At 41.2% G+C, this 21,897-nt stretch overlaps 1 protein-coding gene and 1 long non-coding RNA gene across 2 annotated transcripts in view; one reads left to right on the forward strand and one right to left on the reverse strand.

The window, feature by feature from the left end:
• Nucleotides 1-386, reverse strand: part of LOC132400774 (uncharacterized) — a 13,617-nt gene extending 13,231 nt beyond the window's left edge. The window contains exon 1 of the long non-coding RNA XR_009514361.1: nucleotides 247-386. This is a non-coding gene — a long non-coding RNA (uncharacterized LOC132400774). The remainder of the gene's footprint in view (nucleotides 1-246) is intronic.
• LOC132400772 (pecanex-like protein 1) overlaps nucleotides 7-21,897 on the forward strand; it is a 232,878-nt gene continuing 210,987 nt past the window's right edge. The window contains exons 1-6 of the mRNA XM_059982121.1: nucleotides 7-333; nucleotides 5,396-5,613; nucleotides 10,128-10,245; nucleotides 12,677-12,716; nucleotides 14,744-14,842; nucleotides 16,058-17,629. Of these exons, the coding sequence (XP_059838104.1) occupies nucleotides 181-333; nucleotides 5,396-5,613; nucleotides 10,128-10,245; nucleotides 12,677-12,716; nucleotides 14,744-14,842; nucleotides 16,058-17,629 (2,200 nt within the window). The 5' untranslated portion in view covers nucleotides 7-180. The remainder of the gene's footprint in view (nucleotides 334-5,395; nucleotides 5,614-10,127; nucleotides 10,246-12,676; nucleotides 12,717-14,743; nucleotides 14,843-16,057; nucleotides 17,630-21,897) is intronic.

A 21,897-nucleotide genomic window follows, 5' to 3' on the forward strand; every position in this document is an offset into this window, starting at 1 on the left:
AACCATGTAGACTCCCGATCTCAGGCCCCAGGGTCCACAGCAGCGGGATGACCGGGAGTAACCCCGCCTCGCTGCAGCATAAAGGATGATGGGAAGGAAACTGAGCCGGCGACATAGCGGCGGCGATGTTGGGGAGCCCGGCCCTATAGTCCCCGGCCAGTGGCGAACACAGGGTCCGCCATGGCCTGGCAATTGGCTGTAATACTCCGGCGGGGCGTGTGGGCGGCGATGACCGGTGGCTGTTACCTGGAGCCCCAGCAGAGCGGCTTCTCCAATACCTTCCACCTGTATGTATGGATCGCGCTGCTCGGAGCTCCGTTCGTCCTGCACCTGGTGAGTGTCCGGGGCCTGAGGGAGAGGGCTGCAGCCTGAGGGCAAAGGAGGGGCGGGACCTGGGAAGAGGACACTCTTGGGCGGGCCTGATGTTTCGAAGAGTGTGCTTCTGGAGACGGGTGGTGCCTGCCAAGATGAGGGGCGGAGCCCGAGGTGGGCGGGGTAACTTTGGGGTGGGGCCTGAGGAAGAGTCCTGGCTTGAGGGATGAGGGGAGGGGGCAGATATAGAGACAGTAATATGAAGGGGGATGGGTCACCTATTTGTAGGCCCAGGGGACAGCTGCAGTGTTGGGGCTACCCAGGAGTAAATGTAAGGACAGGCTTAGGAGGAAGTGTAGGGACTATGTCTGGGAGCAGGGACAGAGATATGGATCAGGGTGTGATCTGTGTGGGGACCAGATATCTGTCCACTTCAGGTTCAGAAGTGTACACATGGAAGACAGTTTAACATACACAAAATGCTAAAGGAACTCAGCAGGTCAAACAGCATCTATGCAAATGAATGAACAGTTGACATTTCAAGCGGAGATCCTTCTTCAGGACCAGAAATGAAGGGGAAAGGTGCCAGAATAAAAAGGTTGGGGGAGGGGAAGGAGGACTAGCTAGAAGGTGATTGGTGAAGCCAGTTAGGTGGGGAAGAAGGAATCTGATAGGAAATGAGAGTGGACAATAGGAGAAAGGGAGGAGGGAGAGATACAAGGGGAGATGATAGGCAAGTTAAGAGGCCAGAGTGGGGAATAGGAGGGAAAAAATCACTGGAAGGAGAAACTGATGTTCATGCCAGCAGGTTGAAGGCTACCTAGATAGAATATGAGGTGTTGCTCCTCTACCCTGAGAGTGGTCTCATCATGGCAAAAGCAGAGGTTAGGAAATGACATCAGAATAGGAATTAAAATGGTTGTCCACAATGAAATTCTTGTTTCAGTGGAAGAAGCGGAGGTGCTTGACAAAGCAGCCCCTCCCCAATTTATGTTGGGTCTCACCAGTGTAGAGGAGGTCTCATTAGGAATACCAGATGGAATTGACGACCTCAACAGACTCACAGGTGAAATGTTGCCTCACCTGTTTGGCCAGCAGACTGATATGGGGTGAGGAGCTGTTCTGGCCTGAGCTGGTTGTGAATGAGAAGGCAGTTGGAGTTGGAAAAGGATTAAAGGAAGAAAATGCATGTTTAAGTGAGGGGACAAGTCTGAGAGAAGGTACATTGCCAGTGAAGCAGAAGATGGTAGAGACAAGGAGGAGAGGAGGTATAAAGTAAGGGGTATTTACAGAATCTGTCATGTTTATGCAAATTCCTTCTACACTGCATGTTTACAAGCATGCATTTTGATGTGCTAAGGGTTGGTGTAGGTGAATAGGATCACATAGTAACACACACACAAAATGCTGGAAGAACTCAGCAACTCAGGCAGCATAAATGAAAAGGAATAAAGAGTTGACGTTTCGGGCCAAAACTGTTCTTTAGTATGTTCTCCCTGTGACCGCATGAGTTTCTTCTGGGTGTTCCAGTGTTCTCCCACATTCCAAAGATGTATGTGTTAGGGTTAGTAAGTAGTGGACTTCTTATGTTGCCGTCAGAAGCATCGTGACACTTGCTGGCTGCTGGGCTTATCTCCATGCAAATAATGCATTTCACTGTATGTTTCAATGTACATGTGACAAATACAGCTAATCTTTATCTTTAGACGTAACAATCAAGTATCCAATACATTTGCTGTTGTTGAGTTCCTCTCCACATCAGGTAGTAACTGTTTCGTTTCTTTAGCATTTGTCTGTTTTTTATGAGACAAAGTTCCTCAATCAATGCTCATCCTGGCACAGATGGAAAGCGTGCAAGGAGCCAGTCCTCAAAGTCCAGTGCTGTTGCCACTACACCACCAGTCGGCTAATTCCTATGAATGGCTGAACTAGTTCCCACTTTTCGTAATTATTCTTTCTTAGCCAAATTATGTACTTTTGATGTCATTAATAAAAATACTGAGGAGGTATGGTTACCATATCAAGTGACTTTGTGTATTTTCTTACTTGTGGACCATAAGACATAGGATCAGAATTAAGTCATGTGGCCCTTTGAGTCTGCTCCATCATTCCATAATGGTTATCCCTTTAAACCCCATTCTTCTGACTTCTCCCCATAACCTTTGACTCCCTGACTAATCAAGAACCTATTAACCTCTGCTTAAAATGACTTGGTCTTCACAGCCATTTGTGGCAATGAATTCCGTAGATTCACTATCCTCTGGCTAAAGAAATTCCTCTTCATCTCTGTTGTAAAGGGGCGTTCCTCTATTCTGAGGGTGTGCTGTCTGACTCCCCTACATATTGGAAACATCCTCTCCACATCTACTCTATCTGTGTATGAATGTAAAAATGAATCCCATTCATAAGCTGGGGATGGCCTGAGCATACAAACTGCACACTGACAGTGCAGGAAAACCATATTGAACCAGGTTTGCTGCTCTATTAACTCGTGTGTAACTCCTCAATATTGAAGGAATAGGCAACTCTAGATGATAGCAAAGCTCTTCAACATAGAACAGGACAGCACAGTACAGTCATTTTGGTCCAAGATGTAGTGATGATCTTTTACCCTATTCCAAGATCAATCTAAGCCTTCCTTCTTGTATAGCTCCCCATTTTTCTACCATTCATGTGTCTATATAAGAGTTTCTTAAATGTTCCTGATGTATCTGACTGTACCACCACTCCTGGCAGCACAAGCAGACCATGCAACCACCATTCTTTCTGTAATAGATTTATCTCTAACATCACCCCCCACCCCATATACTTCCCTTCAATTACCTTAAAATTATATCCCTTGTATTAGCTGTTTCTGCCCTGGGGAAGAAGTTTCTGGGTTTCCGCTTGAATTTTCTGTTGCCTATTGACTTGGAACTTCATCCAAGGACCAGACTAATTGAGCTGAGTGGGAAAAGCTGTGACCAAAAGAGTTCGAAGGTGAGATCAAGGGCCCAAGAAAGACCTTTTCTAATTGAAAAAGCCTGGAAATTGTAAAAAAAAAATGAAAGGTAACATGAGAATCAGGTTGCACATTCACTGAAAGCAGGATGAAAACTGGTTATTGACACTGGCTTTGAGGGAGGGGGTTCAGAGTAGGTTTATTTTCAAAGTACATGTACAAAGTACAAACCTAAGATTCATTTTCTCGTGGGCATTCATAGTAAATGCCAAGAAGCAAAAAAAAAAGTCGTAATAAATAAGCAATAAATATCGAGAACATGATATGAAAAGTCCTTGGAAGTGAGACCATAGATTGTGGGAACAGTTCAGTGTTGGGGTGAGTGAAGTTATCCCCCTGGATCAAGAGCCTGATGTTTGAGGGTTAATAACTGTTCCTGAACTTGCTAGTGTGGATCCTGAGACTCCTGTATCTCCTTCTGGGTGGCAACAGCGAGAAGAGAAAATGGCCTGAATGGTGGCTGTCCTTGATAATGAATGCTGCTTTCCTGCAACAGTGCATCGGTGGGGAGGGCTTTACCGGTGATGGACTGGGCTGTATCCACTACCTTTTGTTTGTTAAGGGGGAAGGGATTGTGAGGGAGATGGGGAGCAGAGGGGTCGAGGGTTGGGACAGTGAGGGACAGGGACTGCAAAAGTGTATGTCAGAATGAAGTTTCTTTGTGTCCATGAAGTATTTAGAGCGGGGAGTTAGAATAATCTGATTATGATGGAGTGGACAGCACTGAGGGAACTTTTCCAGAGGGACTTACTGGTGTGAATTTGATTAGGGTTGTTTGTGACAACACAGATTCAGTATCACCCAAAGCAAAATTTTCATCCAAGTAACTCTGATTTTTCTATCCTGGCCCTTCTTTCACAGTTTGCTATGCTTTATCTCTGTGTTTGAAAAAGCAAGAGTGACTGTACACAGGAACAAAGTAAGTGCAGTAGCTGACATCTCATGCTCTCCTTTTGATCATTCTGCATTTTGCCATGAAGCTGAGAGGACAGGTCACTTAATGTTGAGAAGTGCTGGATCCTGATCTCTCAGCAAGTCAACAGCCCAGTATCAACAAAAGCACCTCCAGGTCTCAGGTAGAAGGAGCCTGTTCAGTACTTCAGCTATACAAAGAATAATAGATATTAACAGTATTCCCAAAAAAATGAGTTTCTTCACTGTTCAGCAGTGCAATCATGAAGGATTGTATTCAGCAACCAGATTAAAGGTGATTGACAAAAGAACCAGAAGTGATATAATTTCAAGTTAAAGTTTATTGTCATCTGACTGTACATATATACAACCAAATGAAGCAATGTTCCCCCAAACCATGTTGCACACACAGCACATTAAACAAAATATTACCACAAATAAGATAATAAAATATAATTTGAAGTACATGTAGTCTGCAGTACAGTACAGTACTGTGTAATTAGCTGTAAACAGCTTGCTGTCCTAGTGATGAGACTTCAGTGATGGCAGGCTATTCAATTGCCTGAGGGAAGAAGCTTTCACTCAATCTGGCAGTCCTAGTCTTGATGCTCTTGTACCTTTTTCCTGATGCTAGTGGGTCAAAGAGATTGTGTGATGGGTGGTAAGGATTTTCAACAATGCTTCGAGCTCTTTGTATTCAGCACTCCGGGTAAGTGTCACAAATGGAGGAGAGACCCCAGTGATCCTCTCAGTGGTGTTTACTATCCTCTGTAGGGTCTTGCAGTCTGATGCCTTGCCACACAATAATGCAGCCAGACAGGACACTCTTGATGGTGTCCTATAGAAAGGTGTTAGCATGGGGGCCTTGCATGCTTTATCCTCCTCAGAAAGTGTATGTGCACCCCAAGGAACTTTGTGCTTTTCACTCTCTCCACGGCAGAGCCATTGGTGCAAAGGCACTGAATGACATTGTGTGGTATGGGAGCTGCAAGGAATCAGACTGTGACTTCCTGAAGTCCACAGTGATCTCTTTTGTCTACGTGGAGACTCAGGTTGTTGTTCTCGCACAATTTCACAAGCCTCTCTATCTCCCCTCTGTAAGCTGACTCTTCCAGTCCTTAAAAGATAATGAAGCTCCTGTTAGCTGACTCTTTCTGATTTGTTTTGCAGGCTGCATCGCCTAGCAAAGTCGCTCTTGGAATTTACTGTGGTTTGATAGCTCTCCTTTTTACTGTGATAAAGACAATTAATTATCGACTTCACCTTATGTTTGAAGACGGAGAAATAATACATCAGAGTACCCAGGCTACGTCTTTCACAAAGGCTAAGACTGAATCTGGAGTAGAGCACAATGATGAATCAGAATTGATGCTTTCTGTTAGTCCTGGGTAAGTGAATAACAGTATCTAGCCAACCTTAAAGAAACGTACATGGAAATGCTCTTGTATCTACAAGGTTATGAATAATCTTAATTTTGTTTTGTAGCGCCAGCTGTGCCTCGGTGGTAACACCTCTGCTTCTACTCTGAAGGCTGTGGTTTTAAGGACCTCTCCAGGGCTTTGAAAACACAATCCTTACATCCGCACTTGCAGTATCTTTGGAGGGAAATAAACAGTCAGTGTTTTGGACCAACACCTTTCATTGGATGAAGGGGCTTGGCTCAAATTGTCAACTGTTCATTCCCCTCCATAGATGCTCCCTAAAGTGCTATGTAACATATGCATACTGTGATAATAGATTTTACTTTGACTTTGCACTAAATGGTGTTCATTTAACTTTTCCACAATTTTATCCATTTTTTTAAGAATGTACTAAGTTTCGGAATTATGGATCGTTACCACTGAGTCAGAAGGTTAAGAATTCTATTCCAGAGATTTGAACACAAAAGTAATTGTGACACTCCAGTATATGAATAAGGGGGAAAAAACACATACTATTGGAGATGTTTTTAGGAAATCCACTAAATAGGCCCTGTTATGTATGCGTGGAGTAAGAATGACAACAGAGTAATGTGATTAAATATTCTTACTGATTCATGTGAGTAATGGTGTACACGGGGCAACATAGTATTGGAGTGCACCCGCAAAGACGAGGATCATACACACTTGAAAGCCCATGCAAAAAGGGAGAGCCCTGCATGTGTAGGAGGCCCAAACAACTCTGCACAATCAGTCGGTGCAAATACACTTGCCACATTCTCACGATATGGTTCAGGCACCTTCAGCATTCTCCGGTAGATACAAAAAATCCCATTGTGTTCTGAACTGTAGCATGGTGCCCTGGGCAATGTTTATCAAGCCTATAGCCTCAATGACTATCATCCAGGAGCACTTACATCTATTGTGAGGAAGTGCTTTGAGAGATTGGTGGTGGAGCACATAAACTTCTGCCTGAGGAACGACTTGGATCCACTCCAATTTGCATTCTGTTGCAACAGGTCAACAGCAGGTGCCATTTCATTGGTTCTTCAGTCAACCCTAGAACATCTGGACAGTGAAGATGTATACATCAGGATGCTTTTCATTTACTGCAGCTCTATTCAACACGATCACACTCTCAAAAGTGATTAATCGGCTCCAAGACCTAGGTCTCAATACCTCCTTGAGCAACTGGATCCTCGGTTTCTTCACTTGCAGATCCCAGTCATCATTTGTCTGTCTCTGTTGTGTGGGGTTTTTCATTGATTCTATTATGTGTCTTTGTATTTACAGTAAATGCCCACAAGAAAATGAAGCTCAAATGTTGACAAATATTGAGGTTATATGGTTGTTGTCACATTGTGGTTTGTAGGAATTTGAAAATTGGTTGCTGCATTTCCTGCACTAAATCAGTGACTGTGCATAAACAGACTTCATAGGCTCTAAATTGTTCTGGAAAAACCAGAGACTGTGAACGATGCTACTAAAATGCTGCTTTTTATTTCTTTTGAATCTGCTTCTGATGATCAGCTTTTCTGTGCATTCCTGATCGTTAGAACTTGTCAATATGAACTACACTGCCAACCAAGGGCTTGATAAGGGAGGACCACGTGCAATGTTTTAGGAACAGCTTCTTCCCCACCACTTCAGATTTCTGAATGGACAATGACCCATGTACACTACCTCACTACTTTTTTCTTTTACTTTGTATTCTTTTTGCACTAATTTTGTGTGTGTGTGTGTGTGTGTGTGTGTGCATTTATGTTTTCTTTCTACTGCCGCAAAAAATGAATGTAAAGAATGAGAAGGCGTTGCACTATTTATTCTTGTAATTTTAAAAATTTTGGATAAAGTTTATTTTGTTTAAAAGAAACTACACTACCAGCGCAATTCAGTACAGTAAGTCCCCGAGTTAAGAATGTCAGATTTATAGACAACTCGTACTTACGAACGGACTCCCATAAAGCCTATTAAAAATTTGAAAACATTGCATGGCTTCAGCGGTTTGTCGGCTCGTGGAAGGAGAATGCTGTCTGTTGTTTTAAGTCGGATCACGTTGCCATTAACACTTTGTTGAGCGTGTAACTCTGTATTTGGCTTAAATTTTTCTCTTATTTACCCTTGTAACCATGCCTCCAAAGCATAAATCTGATGCAAGTGCTGGTGATGCATCAAAGAAAAGGAAAATGATCATGATTGAAAATAAAGTGGAAATAATAGTGATCAGAAAGAAGTGAAACGCTGTCAGTCATTGGAAAAGCATTAGGATACAGTTAGTCAATGATCTGAACAATTTTAAAGGATAAAATGAGAATAATGGAGCATGTGAAAGGCCCTGCCCCGATGAAAACTACAGTTATTACTAAGCAATGCAGTGGTTTAATTATTGAAATGGAAAGGATATTGATAATTTGGTTAGACGATCAAAATCAGTGTAATATGCCTATTCGCCTTACTTTAGCGCAAGAAAGACAAACATTTGACTAATTGACACTAAATAAGAACCATATGTACCTGTCCCGACACCTACAAATGCGACTTAAAGACAGACTTAGGAATGGATCTCGTTCATAACCCGGGGATTTTCTGTACAAGTGTCTTCCTATGTTGTGAAGGACTGTTGAGATCTGTTGTAGTTCAAAGTAAATTTATACCAAAGAACAGTACTGTACAAAAGTCTTAGGCACGCATATATATTTGTCAGGGTGGAGCACCACAAATTGGGTGCATGAGAAATAACAGAGATGGAGTGCTGGGGCGGGGAGGTGGCATGGGTACAGACACACCCAGCCCTGAGACACCAGACAAGGTCATTTGATTCCAAACCATTAGTTTATTGATCATTACAGTATGTCTCTCTGGCACTTCTTGCCCCTTCCTCTCTCCCCTTTTCCCAACTATGATACCCCTCTCCCCACATGCTTCTCACTCTCTCAGTCCACAATATAGACCCATATCGGAATCACGTGTCATGAAATTTGTTGTTTTTTGTGTGATAGCACTACAGTAGAATACATAAAATTACTAAAGAATTGTGCAAAAATCTTAGCCATCCTAGCTATGCACGTAAGACTTTTGCACAGTACTGTACCTATGTCATCCTGACATTCATTTTCTTGCAGATTTCTCTTGCAATAAATACAAAGGAGGAGAATAAAATCAGTGAAAAACCACACACAACGAAGATAGACAAACAACCAATGTGCAAAATCTGTGAAAATACAAAAAGCAAACAAAAACAAAATGCAGTGGTTTCTGGTTAACTGGGACACATTGGGACCAGTATATTTTGGCCTAGTTAGGTGAAGTTTCATGGAAATAGTTAATAAGGTGTAATAAAGACAATTACCATTTAACTGAGTAACAAATTATATATTTAAATGAAATACAGAACAAATTAGAACACCAATAGTAATACAGTACTATAAAACTATATTAGTTCATAATAATGGTGTAATTCATCCAGTGTACAGTGGTGTGTTCTTTTGACTGTAAATGCACAAAATCAGTGCAAACGTCTAGTGTAGATAATGGACTACCTTCATACAATGCTATCAATGATTGCATCCTGCACATCTTCATTTTTGTTGTAACATTCAAGATGATTGTTGATACCTTCAAATTCTTCATATTTTCCAGCTTGTTGAAATAGCGAAATCATTTAATTTTCATTCCTGGCTGTTTCTGTCATCTCCAAGTCTGAATGCTGGAAACTGCAGTGAACAAAACAGTTCTGAGTTGTCTTACTGCTTATTTTTCATCAACTATCAGTAACAAAAATCACTGTGTTTTGAACAGAAGCACATGCAATTGACACTATTTTTAAAAACTGTAGTGTCTAACATCCACACAGTGCATGTATCTGATGTTAGCTAGTTAGAAACTGCTTGATAGCAGTCTGCTACCCCAATTAAGCAGCACAGTGTCCCAAATAAATGAAAGGAATTCCAGCCATTTTCCAATTAGTTTTTGTTCTTTAAGAGTTGTCCCAAATAAGTGGCTGCCCTGATTAACCAATGGCCCAATTAACTGGATACACTGTAATAATAATAAATAAATAATATCAAGAATGTGAGTAGAAGTGACCTTGAAAATTAGTCCATAGGTTGTGGGATAAGTCTGGGGTTCATGAAGTTATCCCCTCTGGTTCAAGAGCCTAATGGTTGAGGGGTAATAACTGTTCCTGAACCTGTTGGTGTGGGACCTGAGGCTCCTATACCTCCTTCCTGATGGCAGTAGCGAGAAGAGAACATGACCTGGGATGGTGGGGGTCCTTGATGAAGAATGTTGCTTTCCTACAAGAGTACTCCTTGTAGATATGCTCAGTGGTGGGAAGGGCTTTACCCATGATGGACTGGGCTATATCCAGCACTTTTAAGTACTGTCAAAACCCTAGCTTGTGCTGTCACAATTCCTGCTGCTAATTGTTTTGATGTGTGACTGCCGTTTGTGGCTTTTTCTTTATGACTGATGTCTTGCTGAAGTCGCAGGTATCATGTGCAAGATATCCAACTGACTGAATTCAGTAAGAATAAGTCAACACCACCAGTCCTCCACAGCTCTTGGCAGTCCATGCTTGATCCTGCAGTCAGTGACGATTCGGTAAGTATTGTTATGGGTCAATACAGATTGTAAAACTAATTGCTTTGCTGCATACAACTGCAATGAATTTTATGCTGACGTATTTTCATGCAATATCACTGGACAACAATACTTGCTTCCTCAGAAATTGTTTTTGTTTATGATAGGCCACTTGAAGCCAAACACAAATATAATTTCAGACTACTTGTGTCACGTAGCAATTTGGAGAAACAAGAAATTAACTTTTATTGAATATAATGTGTTTCATTTGCAATAGGCCAACTAAGCTAAAAATATTTTGTTGATGATTTTCATTTGTACTCCGTGTGTGAGGTTTCTCGCTGAAGTGTCCAACAATAATCAGCCATCAGTGATGGATTCCAGTTGCCCTGGTGCCATTTCTCCATGACTGCAATGTCCTGGTGAAACCTCTTACTACTAACAGTGCCAAGATTTGCAGGGAAGAAGTCTAAGTGGGAATGCAGAAAATGAATCTTTAGTGACATGTTGCACTTCATGGTTTTATATGCTTCAAGCATGTTGTCAACCAGCTGCACCTAGTTTGGTGCTCTGTAGTTGCCAAGAAAACTTTCAACAACATCCTTGAATGCCTTCCTTGTGATTTTCTCCGATCCCAATAGAAGTTCATGGAATTGCCTGTCATTGATGACCTGTTTGTTTTGTGGACCAACGAAAATGCCTTCCTTACTCTTGGCATCAGTTATTCTGACTTGTATTAAGAATTGAAATAGCGAATATAGGCAATTTCAAAGAAATGATGTGTGATAGGGAAATTTCACATGATTTTCATGATTAGCAGTTCTAAATCCATAGGATACACCCAAAGGTATTCAGGAAACAAAATCTTTGTTGTCCAGTGTATTTGCTTGCTGTACTTTAATCTTGTTTAACCCTGGCATGAACTATTCACAGAATCAGTCACAGCTCAGTGTGTGCCTTCGAGTCAGAATGTTGTTGATTCAAGTCCCAGTCTAGACAGCTGAACACATAATCCATACTGACATTCCTGAGAAGTGCTGCACTGTTGGAGGCGACATCTTTCAAAAAAGACATTAACCTGAGGTCTCATCTGTCCTTAGTTGGATTTTTTAAAAAAAATCCCTACTATCATTCAAAGTAGAACAGGGGAATTATCCTTGCTTGCTAATATCCATACTTCAACCAATATTCAAACAAATTATATTGCTATTATAGAATTTCTGGTTGATATGTGTATTGTGGCTGCATATTATCTGAATTGTTATGGTGACTATATTTCAAACATACATGCATCTGTCGATTCCAAATTTTAAAAAGTGCATTAATTTCTGTTTGCAGAAAGTTCTAAATTTTGGTGTTTCCTAATTTCACTTTTGAAACACATCAAAAGTAGTTTTTCTCTACCTATCCTGTCAGTACTTGTCACCTATGACATTTTACTTCTCTAAGTACTTGGGCTCCAGGCTCTTTCAAAATGTGCAATTTATAACTGCTCATCATTTAGAACATTTTACTTCTATTCTTTTTAGTCTGATTTGACTGTACAGAGTCCTGTTGCTGCAGTTCATAATAGTATTTCCAATATCGTCTTCTCCTCAGGTCAGATTTCATAACTTACCAAACTCATTTGCTGAATTCCATCAAAGTTCATTGCAAGTATGTATGAATATTCAAGATTAATTAGTGAAATGTGTTGTTTCCATTAACAACCAAAACAGTCTGAGAATGTTCTGAGAACAGTGTCACCATAGTTGTGGTGCCAACGTACTATGCCCACAATATTCAGCAGAACATCGTGCAGCTAACAGAAAACAAGACAGACAGAACAACACTAAATAAATCCCTTCCTTTTCCCCCTATTCAGCCCCCACCAACTTTGGTCCTTGACAATGGAGATTGCTATTGTTCGTCTTCAGCGCCTGTCCTTATGGATCGTTGTTAATGCTTTAACAGGAGTTGTTTGTTCTGTAGTACTGATGATGCAGTAAATATTTTAAGTAGTCTTCAATTTCACACAACCTTCATTGATGCAGTTGATGTTTTGAGAGTAAGTTTAGAGAAAGTTTATGTCCAATTCAAGCAAGAACACCTTTAAAAGATTTGCACTAATGTCATACAGTACTGTAATGCTTCAAATTAGCAGAGAAGCTGGACTAAGAATAAGTAAAAAGTTTGATTTATCATAAAACATGATTATATTTGTAAACATTGGCAGATGTTTGGGTCACACTGTAAACATTCACAAAATGCTGGAGGAACTCAGCAGGTCAGACAGCATTTGTGGAGAAATAAACTCTCCATGTATGCTGCCCAACTTTGAGTTCCTCCAAAATTTTGTGTCTCTTAGTCTGCATTTTCAGTATCTGCAGAATCTCTTATGTTTACACTATAAACATTGTTTTTCTCAACACTTTCTCATTGTTTTACTGACGTTTTTCTGTGTTCCAAATAGGATCTACCAACAAATCCGAAAGATGCAGAAGAACTCAAAGGTACATTCCCTTCTGCAGTGGTTTCTATATCTCTTTATTCTTCTCTCCTTATGTTTTATTTCAGTGGTAGAGAATTCATTGGAAACATTTCTAAGGGACAGGATTTATGGATATTTGGAAGGGCAGTAGCTGATTCATGATTGTCGGCATGATGGAAGTCCTTTCTCGCTAATTTAGTTGAGTTTTTGGAGGCTTAACAAGGGAAGTTGATGAAGGCAAAGTAGTAGATGACTGTGTGGACACTTGACAATATCCTGTTTCAATGTTTTAAAAAGTTCAAAGTAAATTTATTAACGAAGTATGTGTATGTTAACATATACAACTGTAAGAATAATTTCCTTGCAGGCATTCACAGTAGAATAAAGAAATACAATAGAATCAATTCAAATCAATACTGAAAAACTTTTGATAGACTGATCCAGAAAGTTAAAGCATATTGGTTCCAAGGCAAGCTAGCTGATACAATCTATAATTAGCTTGGTAATAAGATGTGGAGGCAAGTTGTGGAAGGATGTCTTATTGTTTGGATATATCTGTCCACTGATGTACCACAGGGATTTGCGTTGGTTCCTTTTCAGTTTGTGATTGTATGTTGAAGAGAATGATTGATGAGGGCAAGGCGGTAGACATTGTCGCCATGGACTTCAGCAAGGCCTTTGCCAAGATCCCACATAGTGGGTTAGTCTAGAACGTTAGGTCACCTGGGATGCAGGTGAGGTAACTAAATGGTACAAGTTGACTTGTGGGAAGGATACAGGGGTGGTTGTGAAAGGTTCAAATTGGAGTCCTGTGGCTAATGGTGTTCCAAAGGGATCACTGTTGATTGTCATTCAAATCATTAATATAAATTACAGTGTTGTAAATTGGTAGTTCTGTGGGCTGTGAAGAAAGTTATCTAAGGTTACAATAGGATCTAAATGGACTGGGGAAGTAGACCAAGGTGTGGCAGATGGAATTTGACTGACAAGTGCAAAGTATTGCATTTTGGTTAGTTAAACCAGGACAGGATTTGCACAGTAAATGGCATGGTTAGGAGAGTGTAGGAGAGTATATTGTTCCCTGAAAGTAGTGACACAGGTAGACAGGGTATTAAAAAAGCTATTTGACATGCTTGGCTTTATTAGTCAGGCTATTGAATACAAAAATTGGGATGTCATAATGCAACTATACAAGACATTAGCAAGATCACATTTGGAATATTGTACTTTACTTTTTTTTCCACTCCTCAATCTGGCTCCCCTGCTACCCCTTCTCTTCTCCTCACCTTCCCATCACCACACTCTGATGCTCCTCCTCCTTTCCATTCTTCCAAGGTCCACTCTCATCTCCTATCAGATTCCTCCTCCGTCAACCCTCTACCTCTTTTACCTATCACCTCCCAGCTTCTCATCTCATCCTTGCACTTTCCCCCTCACCTGTCACCTGTCAGATTGTACTCCTTCCCCTTCCCCCTCCTTCTTATTCTGGCTTCCCCCTTCCTTTCCAGTCCTGATGAAGGGTCTCAGTCCAAAATATCAACTACTTATTCCTTTCCATAGATGCTGCCTGACTTGCCGAGTTCCTCCAACATATTGTGTGCAGTTCTGGTTGCCCAGCCATAGGAATTAGGATGGAACCATTAAGATGGAAACAATGAAGAAATTATCTGAGGATGCAATCAGAACTGGAGGGCTTGAGTTATATGAAGAGGCTGGATGGGCTGGGACTTTTTTCCTTGAATGTAGGAGGCTGAGGGGTGACTTTACAGATGTTCGTAAGACTACAAGATGTGTTGGTCAGATGAATGGTCACAGTCATTTTCTAAGGGTAGAAGAGGCTAAAAATAGAGGATATGAAGGTGAGTGGGGAAAGAATTAAAGGGGACCTGAGGGGCAAATTTTTCTCAGAGCAGCTGATGGGTACATAGCACAAGCTATCAGATGTGATACAAGTAATATTGATCTCATCATGCCAAGGCAATGTGACTTGATATTTGGATTAAATGCCGTATTAATCCTTGCAATATTTATTCCCACTGTACATACTAGAGAAAGACTTCAGGAGACTTACTGCAACTCAGGAACATAATGATACCCCAAATGAACTCACTTGCAAAACTCCATTAACTTTAGACAAGGAAAAGAAAGGTAAGAATTGTTTTCTTTCCTGTCACTGTTGATGACTAATGTGATATAAATTTAAGAGGGGCAGTAAAATAGCTTGTGTGCACCATTCCATATCTTTGATGTTTGCTTGCCCTCACCATATGACTAATAAATGTCACTCGGAATTAGAATCGGGTTTCAATCACTGACATACAGCATGGTAACAGGACCTTCCGGCCCAATGAGCCTGTACCTGCCAGTTGCACCCATGAGACAAATTAACCTACTAACTCGTATGTCTTTGGAATGTGGGAGGAAACCGGAGCACCTAGAGGAAACCCATGGGGAGAACGTACAAATTCAAATTGAACTCGGGTCATTGGCACTGTAATAGCATTAGGCTAACCACTGCACTACTGTACCCCCCCAAGTGAAATCTGTTGTTTCATGGCAGCAGTACAGTGCATTATATTTTAAAAAAAACATTAAGTTATAATAAGAAATGTATTTAAAAAATGAAATTAGTAGTGTAAAGAGTAAGGTAATGTTCATAGTCCATTCAGAAATCTGATGGAAGGGAAGAAACTGTTCCTGAAACATTGAGCGTATATCTTCGGGCTTCTGAACCTCCTCCCTAAAGGTAGCAATGAGAAGAGAACATGTCCTGGATGGTGAGGGTCCTTAATGATGGATGTCACGTACTTGAGGCATCGCCAAATTAAAATCACCTCCCAATTAAAATAAACCCACAACCCTTTACAAATGTATCCCCTTTTTGTGCTAGGTTTAACTTAAACTCCTTTTTACTGTTAAATTTATTTATTAAGATTATCTTTTCTCTATCAAAATAGATTATTTTTCTGTTTAATTAGAGATAGAGCAGAGTAATAGACCTTTCCAACCTAGTGAGCCCATGCTGCTCAATTACACTTGTGTATAATTAATCTATTAACCCTTGTGTCTTTGGACTTTGGGAGGAAACTGGAGGACCTGGAAGAAACCCCTGTGGTCACAGGGAGAATCATAAGCTCTGTATAGATGGTGTTAACAATTGAATCCGGATGCAGGCACTGTAATAATGTTATGCTAACTGCTACACTTCTGTGCCATCCTATTATGAACATGGGAATAATTATACAATTTGAAATGCAATGTAGATGCATGTGCAGATTGTTTTGTTAGATTAATCTGTTCATGTGTCCTGGGTTGAAAATCAGTCTGACCTAGTGTGTTAAAAATAAATTGTGTTCTCTGCAGATCACATGCTGAACAAAGCAACCCCACTGATGCCTTACGATTCCCCAGTATGTTTCCATCAGTCGATATCTCCAGATGTAGAACCCACTGGACAAGGACGTTGTGAATCAGGCAACTTTGAAGAGTCACCTTTGCTCCTTACACCATCTGTTCTGCCAGGCCAGTCAGCTGACGGTCCACTTATAGAAAATGCTAAGAAACCCGACTCATCTCAGATTTGTGCAGTTCCAGGTGACTCCAGGACAGCTTTCACCGAGGTGAACACTATGCTCCATCTTCCAAAGCAGCAAGAGTCTGCAGGACCGTTCATAACTAAATTAAACCAGAGCCATCAATGTTCTGATGTACTGGATACTACATGCAACTTGATAGTGATCAACAGTGGTAACTCTGAACTGGAACCAATGTACAGTGTGAGTAGTGTTATCGGTGAAAATGAGTCCTTTGAGAAATGTGCCAGTCTGTGTAATAAAACCCAAGGGAATATTGCTGGTCAGATTGACAATGGGGATCTACAGCCTGCAGGTGAATTGGGTACTGATCTCACAGAGCAAGAAAATCAGGAAGTATCTGAACATAAAGAACTTCCAACTAACAGCAGTTCTTTGGTGAATCTGACAGAGGACAAAGAGATGGAAGTTTACCCTGAGAAGGATTCCACCACATGTTTGATTTGCAATGTAGAGACCAGGACTAATCAAAATAATTCTACTCCTGATACAAAAGGGCAAGAGTCTGATTTATTAGACAATCCAGTTATTGGATTGGAGCCACCCGAGGCTGTGAGAAGTGTTGACACTACTAATAATACTAACGTAAAGCCGTCATCCTTTTTATATGTAAGTAAAGGGATTCAGGTGTCAGGAACTGATAACAAGTACATATCAAGATCCGATCTTGTCGTCAGACCAAAGTCTTCGAGTTTTGTTAGGCAGGCACTCTCCATTCACCAGTATGATAAGCAGAAATCACGGAAACAAACAAGTGTTGGTTTGGACTCCAGCCATTGTACTGGTAATGCAAACTGGGTCACTGCAGCACTGTCCAAGGGCAACAGAAGTGAAGATGAGGACACAAATGACCATACTACTTTGAGCAGATCCTCAAGTCTGCAGTCTCATCACAACATTTCAATGGATACCTCTTCTAGTACCAATTCACGATCTTGCTCCTCCCCAGATCACATTTATCACAACTACCAGAACCAATGTCGGCAGGGTGAGCCAAGAGCAGTGTCCGAGTCATTTTTGAAAGTTATGCATTGCCTGATGGAAAACCAGCGGCAGCAGGAACAGCAAATGGCAGCTGATGGCTCCCTGAAAGCACACATCAGGGTCTTTAATATGGACGGGGGAGCAGATGTTGTCTTCAGCAGGGCATCTGGAAGTAGTGCCAACAATCAGGGAAGAACACTAACCACCTCAAAGTCGGACCTTGAGGCCAAAGAAGGGCAGATCCCAAACGAGTCGAACTTTATAGAGTTCATATCTCTGTTGGAATCAATTAATAGTTCAAGAATGAATGCAGTGAACTGGGCAAGTGACTGTCCAGAGGAGGGCGCCATGGGCGGAGGTATGTTCTAAGCTACATTAGATGCCCTTTATCAGACAGTTGTTAAACTAATATAGTTAATATGTATTTGATTCTTTTAAAAATTTTATATAGGGATACAGCACAGTGAAGGGTGGCATGGTTGCACAGTGGTTAGCACAACATTTTACAGCACGAGTGATTTACCCAATTCCTGCCACTGTCTTAGGGGAGTTCATGAGTTCTCCTGGTGACCACGTGGGTTTCCTCCAGGTGCTAGTGTTTCCTCCCACATTCCATGATGTATGATTAAGATCAGTGAGTTGTGGGCATGCTGCGACACTTGCAGGATGCCCCCAGCATGTCCTCATACTATTGGTCGTTGATGCAAACGATGCATTTCACTGCATGTTTCAATGTACACCCATGTGACCAACTAACTAACTGACCTGTGAACCTATATGCTTTTCAAATGTACAAGGAAATTGGAGGAATTGAATCTGGTTCACTAGATCTGTAATGGTGTTACGCAAACTGCTAGGCTACCTACCATACTGCCCCATGTTATTTCCACATAGGTGTAGTGAAAGATCCACTTATATCTTATTAAAAAGTTTGCATTTGCATGCATAATCTTATTTCCTGTTTTTTTTAATAATCTTTGTGTTTATGTTTCCAGTACAAATTTCTCTATTTGCATTTGTAATGAAAACTACCTGTCCGTTTGTAATCATACCACTAGGTGGCAGTGCCTTTCCGTTACCACTCCCACTGACCAAGCAGTGATTAAATCTCATTCACAAATCTTACTCAGTGACAGCATTTTTCAATGTCTGAAATAAGGATTTTACTTATATTATATAAAAAACACTTCTGTAGTAATTAAATTTGAATGGTGTTTTACTTAAGTGCATGCTTAAGAGTCTTATCTTTTTACAAAGAACGGGCTTGTGTTTTAATATTTTGATTACGCTTATCGAAATTCTGATGGTGTATCTGTGTATATACTGTTCCTGAAGGTGTGCCTGTTCCATACATGAGCAGAACAACATTCTTCTGCAGCTTGTGATAGTTTCTGTGAGTAGCTTGAACAACCCAAAAGAGAATTTTAATAAATCAGCCTTCTTCAACAGGACAGGCAGCATCCGTGGAAAGGAATAACGAGTCAGTGTTTCAGCCTGAGACCCTTTATCAGTCCTGAGTTTGTACTGTTACGAACCCCATAACTGGGTGACTTACCAGCAAAGATAGAAACGTCCGTTGAAGTCTGATGATACTATTTTTAACAGTATTTATTAGTAAAAATACACAAAAATAATATCAATGCAAATATACAAATAATATACGTCGTCAATACTAAACCTAAATGTGCGGGTATAATAATAATCAATAAGAAATAAGCTCTATTGTTGTCTAGGGTATAATGTATTGTCCGATGGAAATATAAGGTTCACTGCAGTTCACACAAGCTGCCGTCTTTTTGGTTGTTGCTGTGTTGCAATTGTTGGGGAGAGCGAGAGAAATAGAATGGGGACATTTACTGCTACGGGTTTTGCCAACCATGCTTTATGATTTCAATCCGTCAGGTGACTCGTTGTCGTGGCCGTTCAATTGTGGCCTCTCCTTTAGCTAAACCGTTCTTCCATGGTGAGCCCACCACCCTGGCAAGGGAGGACGCACACGAGCCCCCACTGGCTTTCGCTATAAATGCTGTCACTGGATTCCTAGTGTTTCTCCTGGTGCGTCTAAAGGGGTTGTTCCCCAGACCCTCTTTTATCCTTACTCACGGGGTCTCAGATGTCAATCAGGTTGGGATGATGCAATCCCTCAACCAGACCACTATGGTTGTCCTCTGAGGAGATTCAATGAATAGTACAGTACTCAATACACAATTCCTTCTCCGAGAGACAATGGCAGTAACCAGTGGTTTAGTTCCGCTTATGTCAGGAGACATTCCACCTGGTTGTGTATTCTGGGTGTCTCTCTCTCATTTCCTGGGTCTCAGACCCGAAATAATAGCGATCTTGCAATTCTCAAAAAGGAGGGGGTGACTTTGTACCCTTCAGCCCCTCAGAGTTGCTTCACCTTCGTAACAGTATGTTCTCCCTGTGACTGCATGGATTTCCTCCAGGTGCTCTGGTTTGCTTCTACTTTCCAAAGATACACTCTTGGAGTTAGGGTTAGTAAGTTGTGGGCATGTTGTGTTAGCACCAGAAGTGTCCCAGTACTTGTGGGTTGCCTCACTGATTTGATTTGCTGCCCAGCAACACATTTCACTGTTTTAATGTGATAAATAAAGCTAATGTTCATTTATGGCATGTAATAGCCTTCGTCGGTCAGGGTCGACCATGGATGTTGCGTCCCTGTTGTCCACATAGACAAGCCTGGGCAGTACGACATGGAGAGCAAACTGTGCCCATGTAGGAAGCTCCCCCTCTCCACACATCTGATGAACCTGAAGGAATGGCTGAGATCAACACAGTTAGGCACCAGCAGCATCGCAGGAGTTGCCAGTCAACATTGAACTCAATGTAGGACTGCCTTAGGGACTCCAGCTCCAGATTTTTCCCTTGGGGTTTACTCCCAAAGCCTTCCCCATGAGTGGGTATAGCCACAAGGCAACGGAGGTTTGAAATCAGAGTTTTCCTCCTCTTAGATGAGCTGCCAACAATAGTTAACAAGCCCCATCTCCCTAAAGCGACTGGTTTTAAGGCACCAGTAACATGCCTTTGCCTCTTCTCATGTCAGTAGAAATGGTTCTGCTAGGCTTAGTACGTGAAGACCAGGAGCTGGACTTGGTTGTCAGAGGCCATTTAAGATGCCATTGGGAGCATTTAATAGGTAGTGAGAGCTTGTCCCCTATACCATTCCTGGCTATAACAACCTTAAGGAACCATTAACGTTTACTATCTTTATGTTTATAAACAATGAGTGAAGATAGGTGAGGTGAGACAATTATTGGATTGAAGAGTGATGCAGAGATTGAAAAAGGCAGATTAATAATGGTAAGAAAACATAGTCAATGTTAAGTGAAGTTTAAGCTGGGAATGAGATTAACAAAGATGTATGTTGAGCTAACTTCAAAGATGAGGAATGAACATTGGTGAGCTCAGATCAACAGTGAAAAGGGAAATTGAAGATGAGGGAAGTGTGCAGTTAGATGCCTCCACCAAATACAAGGAGGATTCTATACTTCTTTGGAACTCAAATACCAGAGACTCCAAGGATGAGTAACATACACTACTCACAACCCTGAGATCACAACCCTATGTGTCACCCCAAAGTAAGTATTAGTCACAGAATCATAGAGCACTGCAGCAAAGTATTGGCCCATCTAGTCAATACTAAACTATTATTCTGCCTAGTCCCATCAACCTTCACCTGGATAATACCTCTCCATACCCTTCCCATCCATGTGCCTTATCCATGCTTCTCTTAAATGTTGAAATTAAACCCGCACCTACTACTTCTGCTGGCAGCTTGTTTAATCCTTTCACCACACTCTGAGTGAAGAAGTTCCCCTTAAACATTTCACCTTTCATCTATAATCCATGACATCTAGTTCTAGTCTCGCCCTACCTCAGTGTTATGAATTTTCATACGTAAAGGAGAGTCAGCATTGTTTCCTTAAGGCAAAATCTTACCTGACAAATCTGTTGGAATTGATTGAGGAAATCACAGGCAAGGTAGACAAAGGAGGGTCTTTGGGATGTTGCTTGCTTGGGCTTTCACAAGGTCTTTACAAGTTGGCACACATGTGGCTACTAAACAAGATATGAGCCCATGGCATCACAGGAAAGATAGAATATTGCCTGACTAGCAGGAGGCAAAGAATGGGAATAAAGGAGGCCTTTTCTGGTGGGCTGCTTGTGATTAGTGGTGGTGGGATCACTTCTTTTCAAGTATGTGTAAATATTTTGGATGATGGAATTGATTGCTTGGGGCCAGGTTTGCAGATGATTTGAAGAGGGGCAAGTTCTGTTCAGGAAGCAGGATGTCGGCAGAAGGACTTAGACAGATTAGAATGGGCAAAGAAGTGGCAGATGGAATATAGTGTTGGAAAGTGTATGATCATGCATTTTGGTAGAAGAAATAAAGCATAGACTATTTTCTAAATGGGGAGAAAATTCAGAAATCTGAGATGCAAAGGCACTTGGGAGTCCTCATGCAGGATTCCCTAAAGTTTAACTTGCTAGTTCAATCGAAAGCAAGGAAGCAAATGCAGATTTGGCATTTATTTCAAGAGATCTAGAAAATTTAAAAAAGGATGTAATGCTGAGGCTTTGTAAGACATTGGTCAGACTGCACTT

Source organism: Hypanus sabinus, chromosome 10, assembly GCF_030144855.1.
Source record: "Hypanus sabinus isolate sHypSab1 chromosome 10, sHypSab1.hap1, whole genome shotgun sequence".
In the NCBI taxonomy this organism is placed as follows: Eukaryota; Metazoa; Chordata; class Chondrichthyes; order Myliobatiformes; family Dasyatidae; genus Hypanus; species Hypanus sabinus.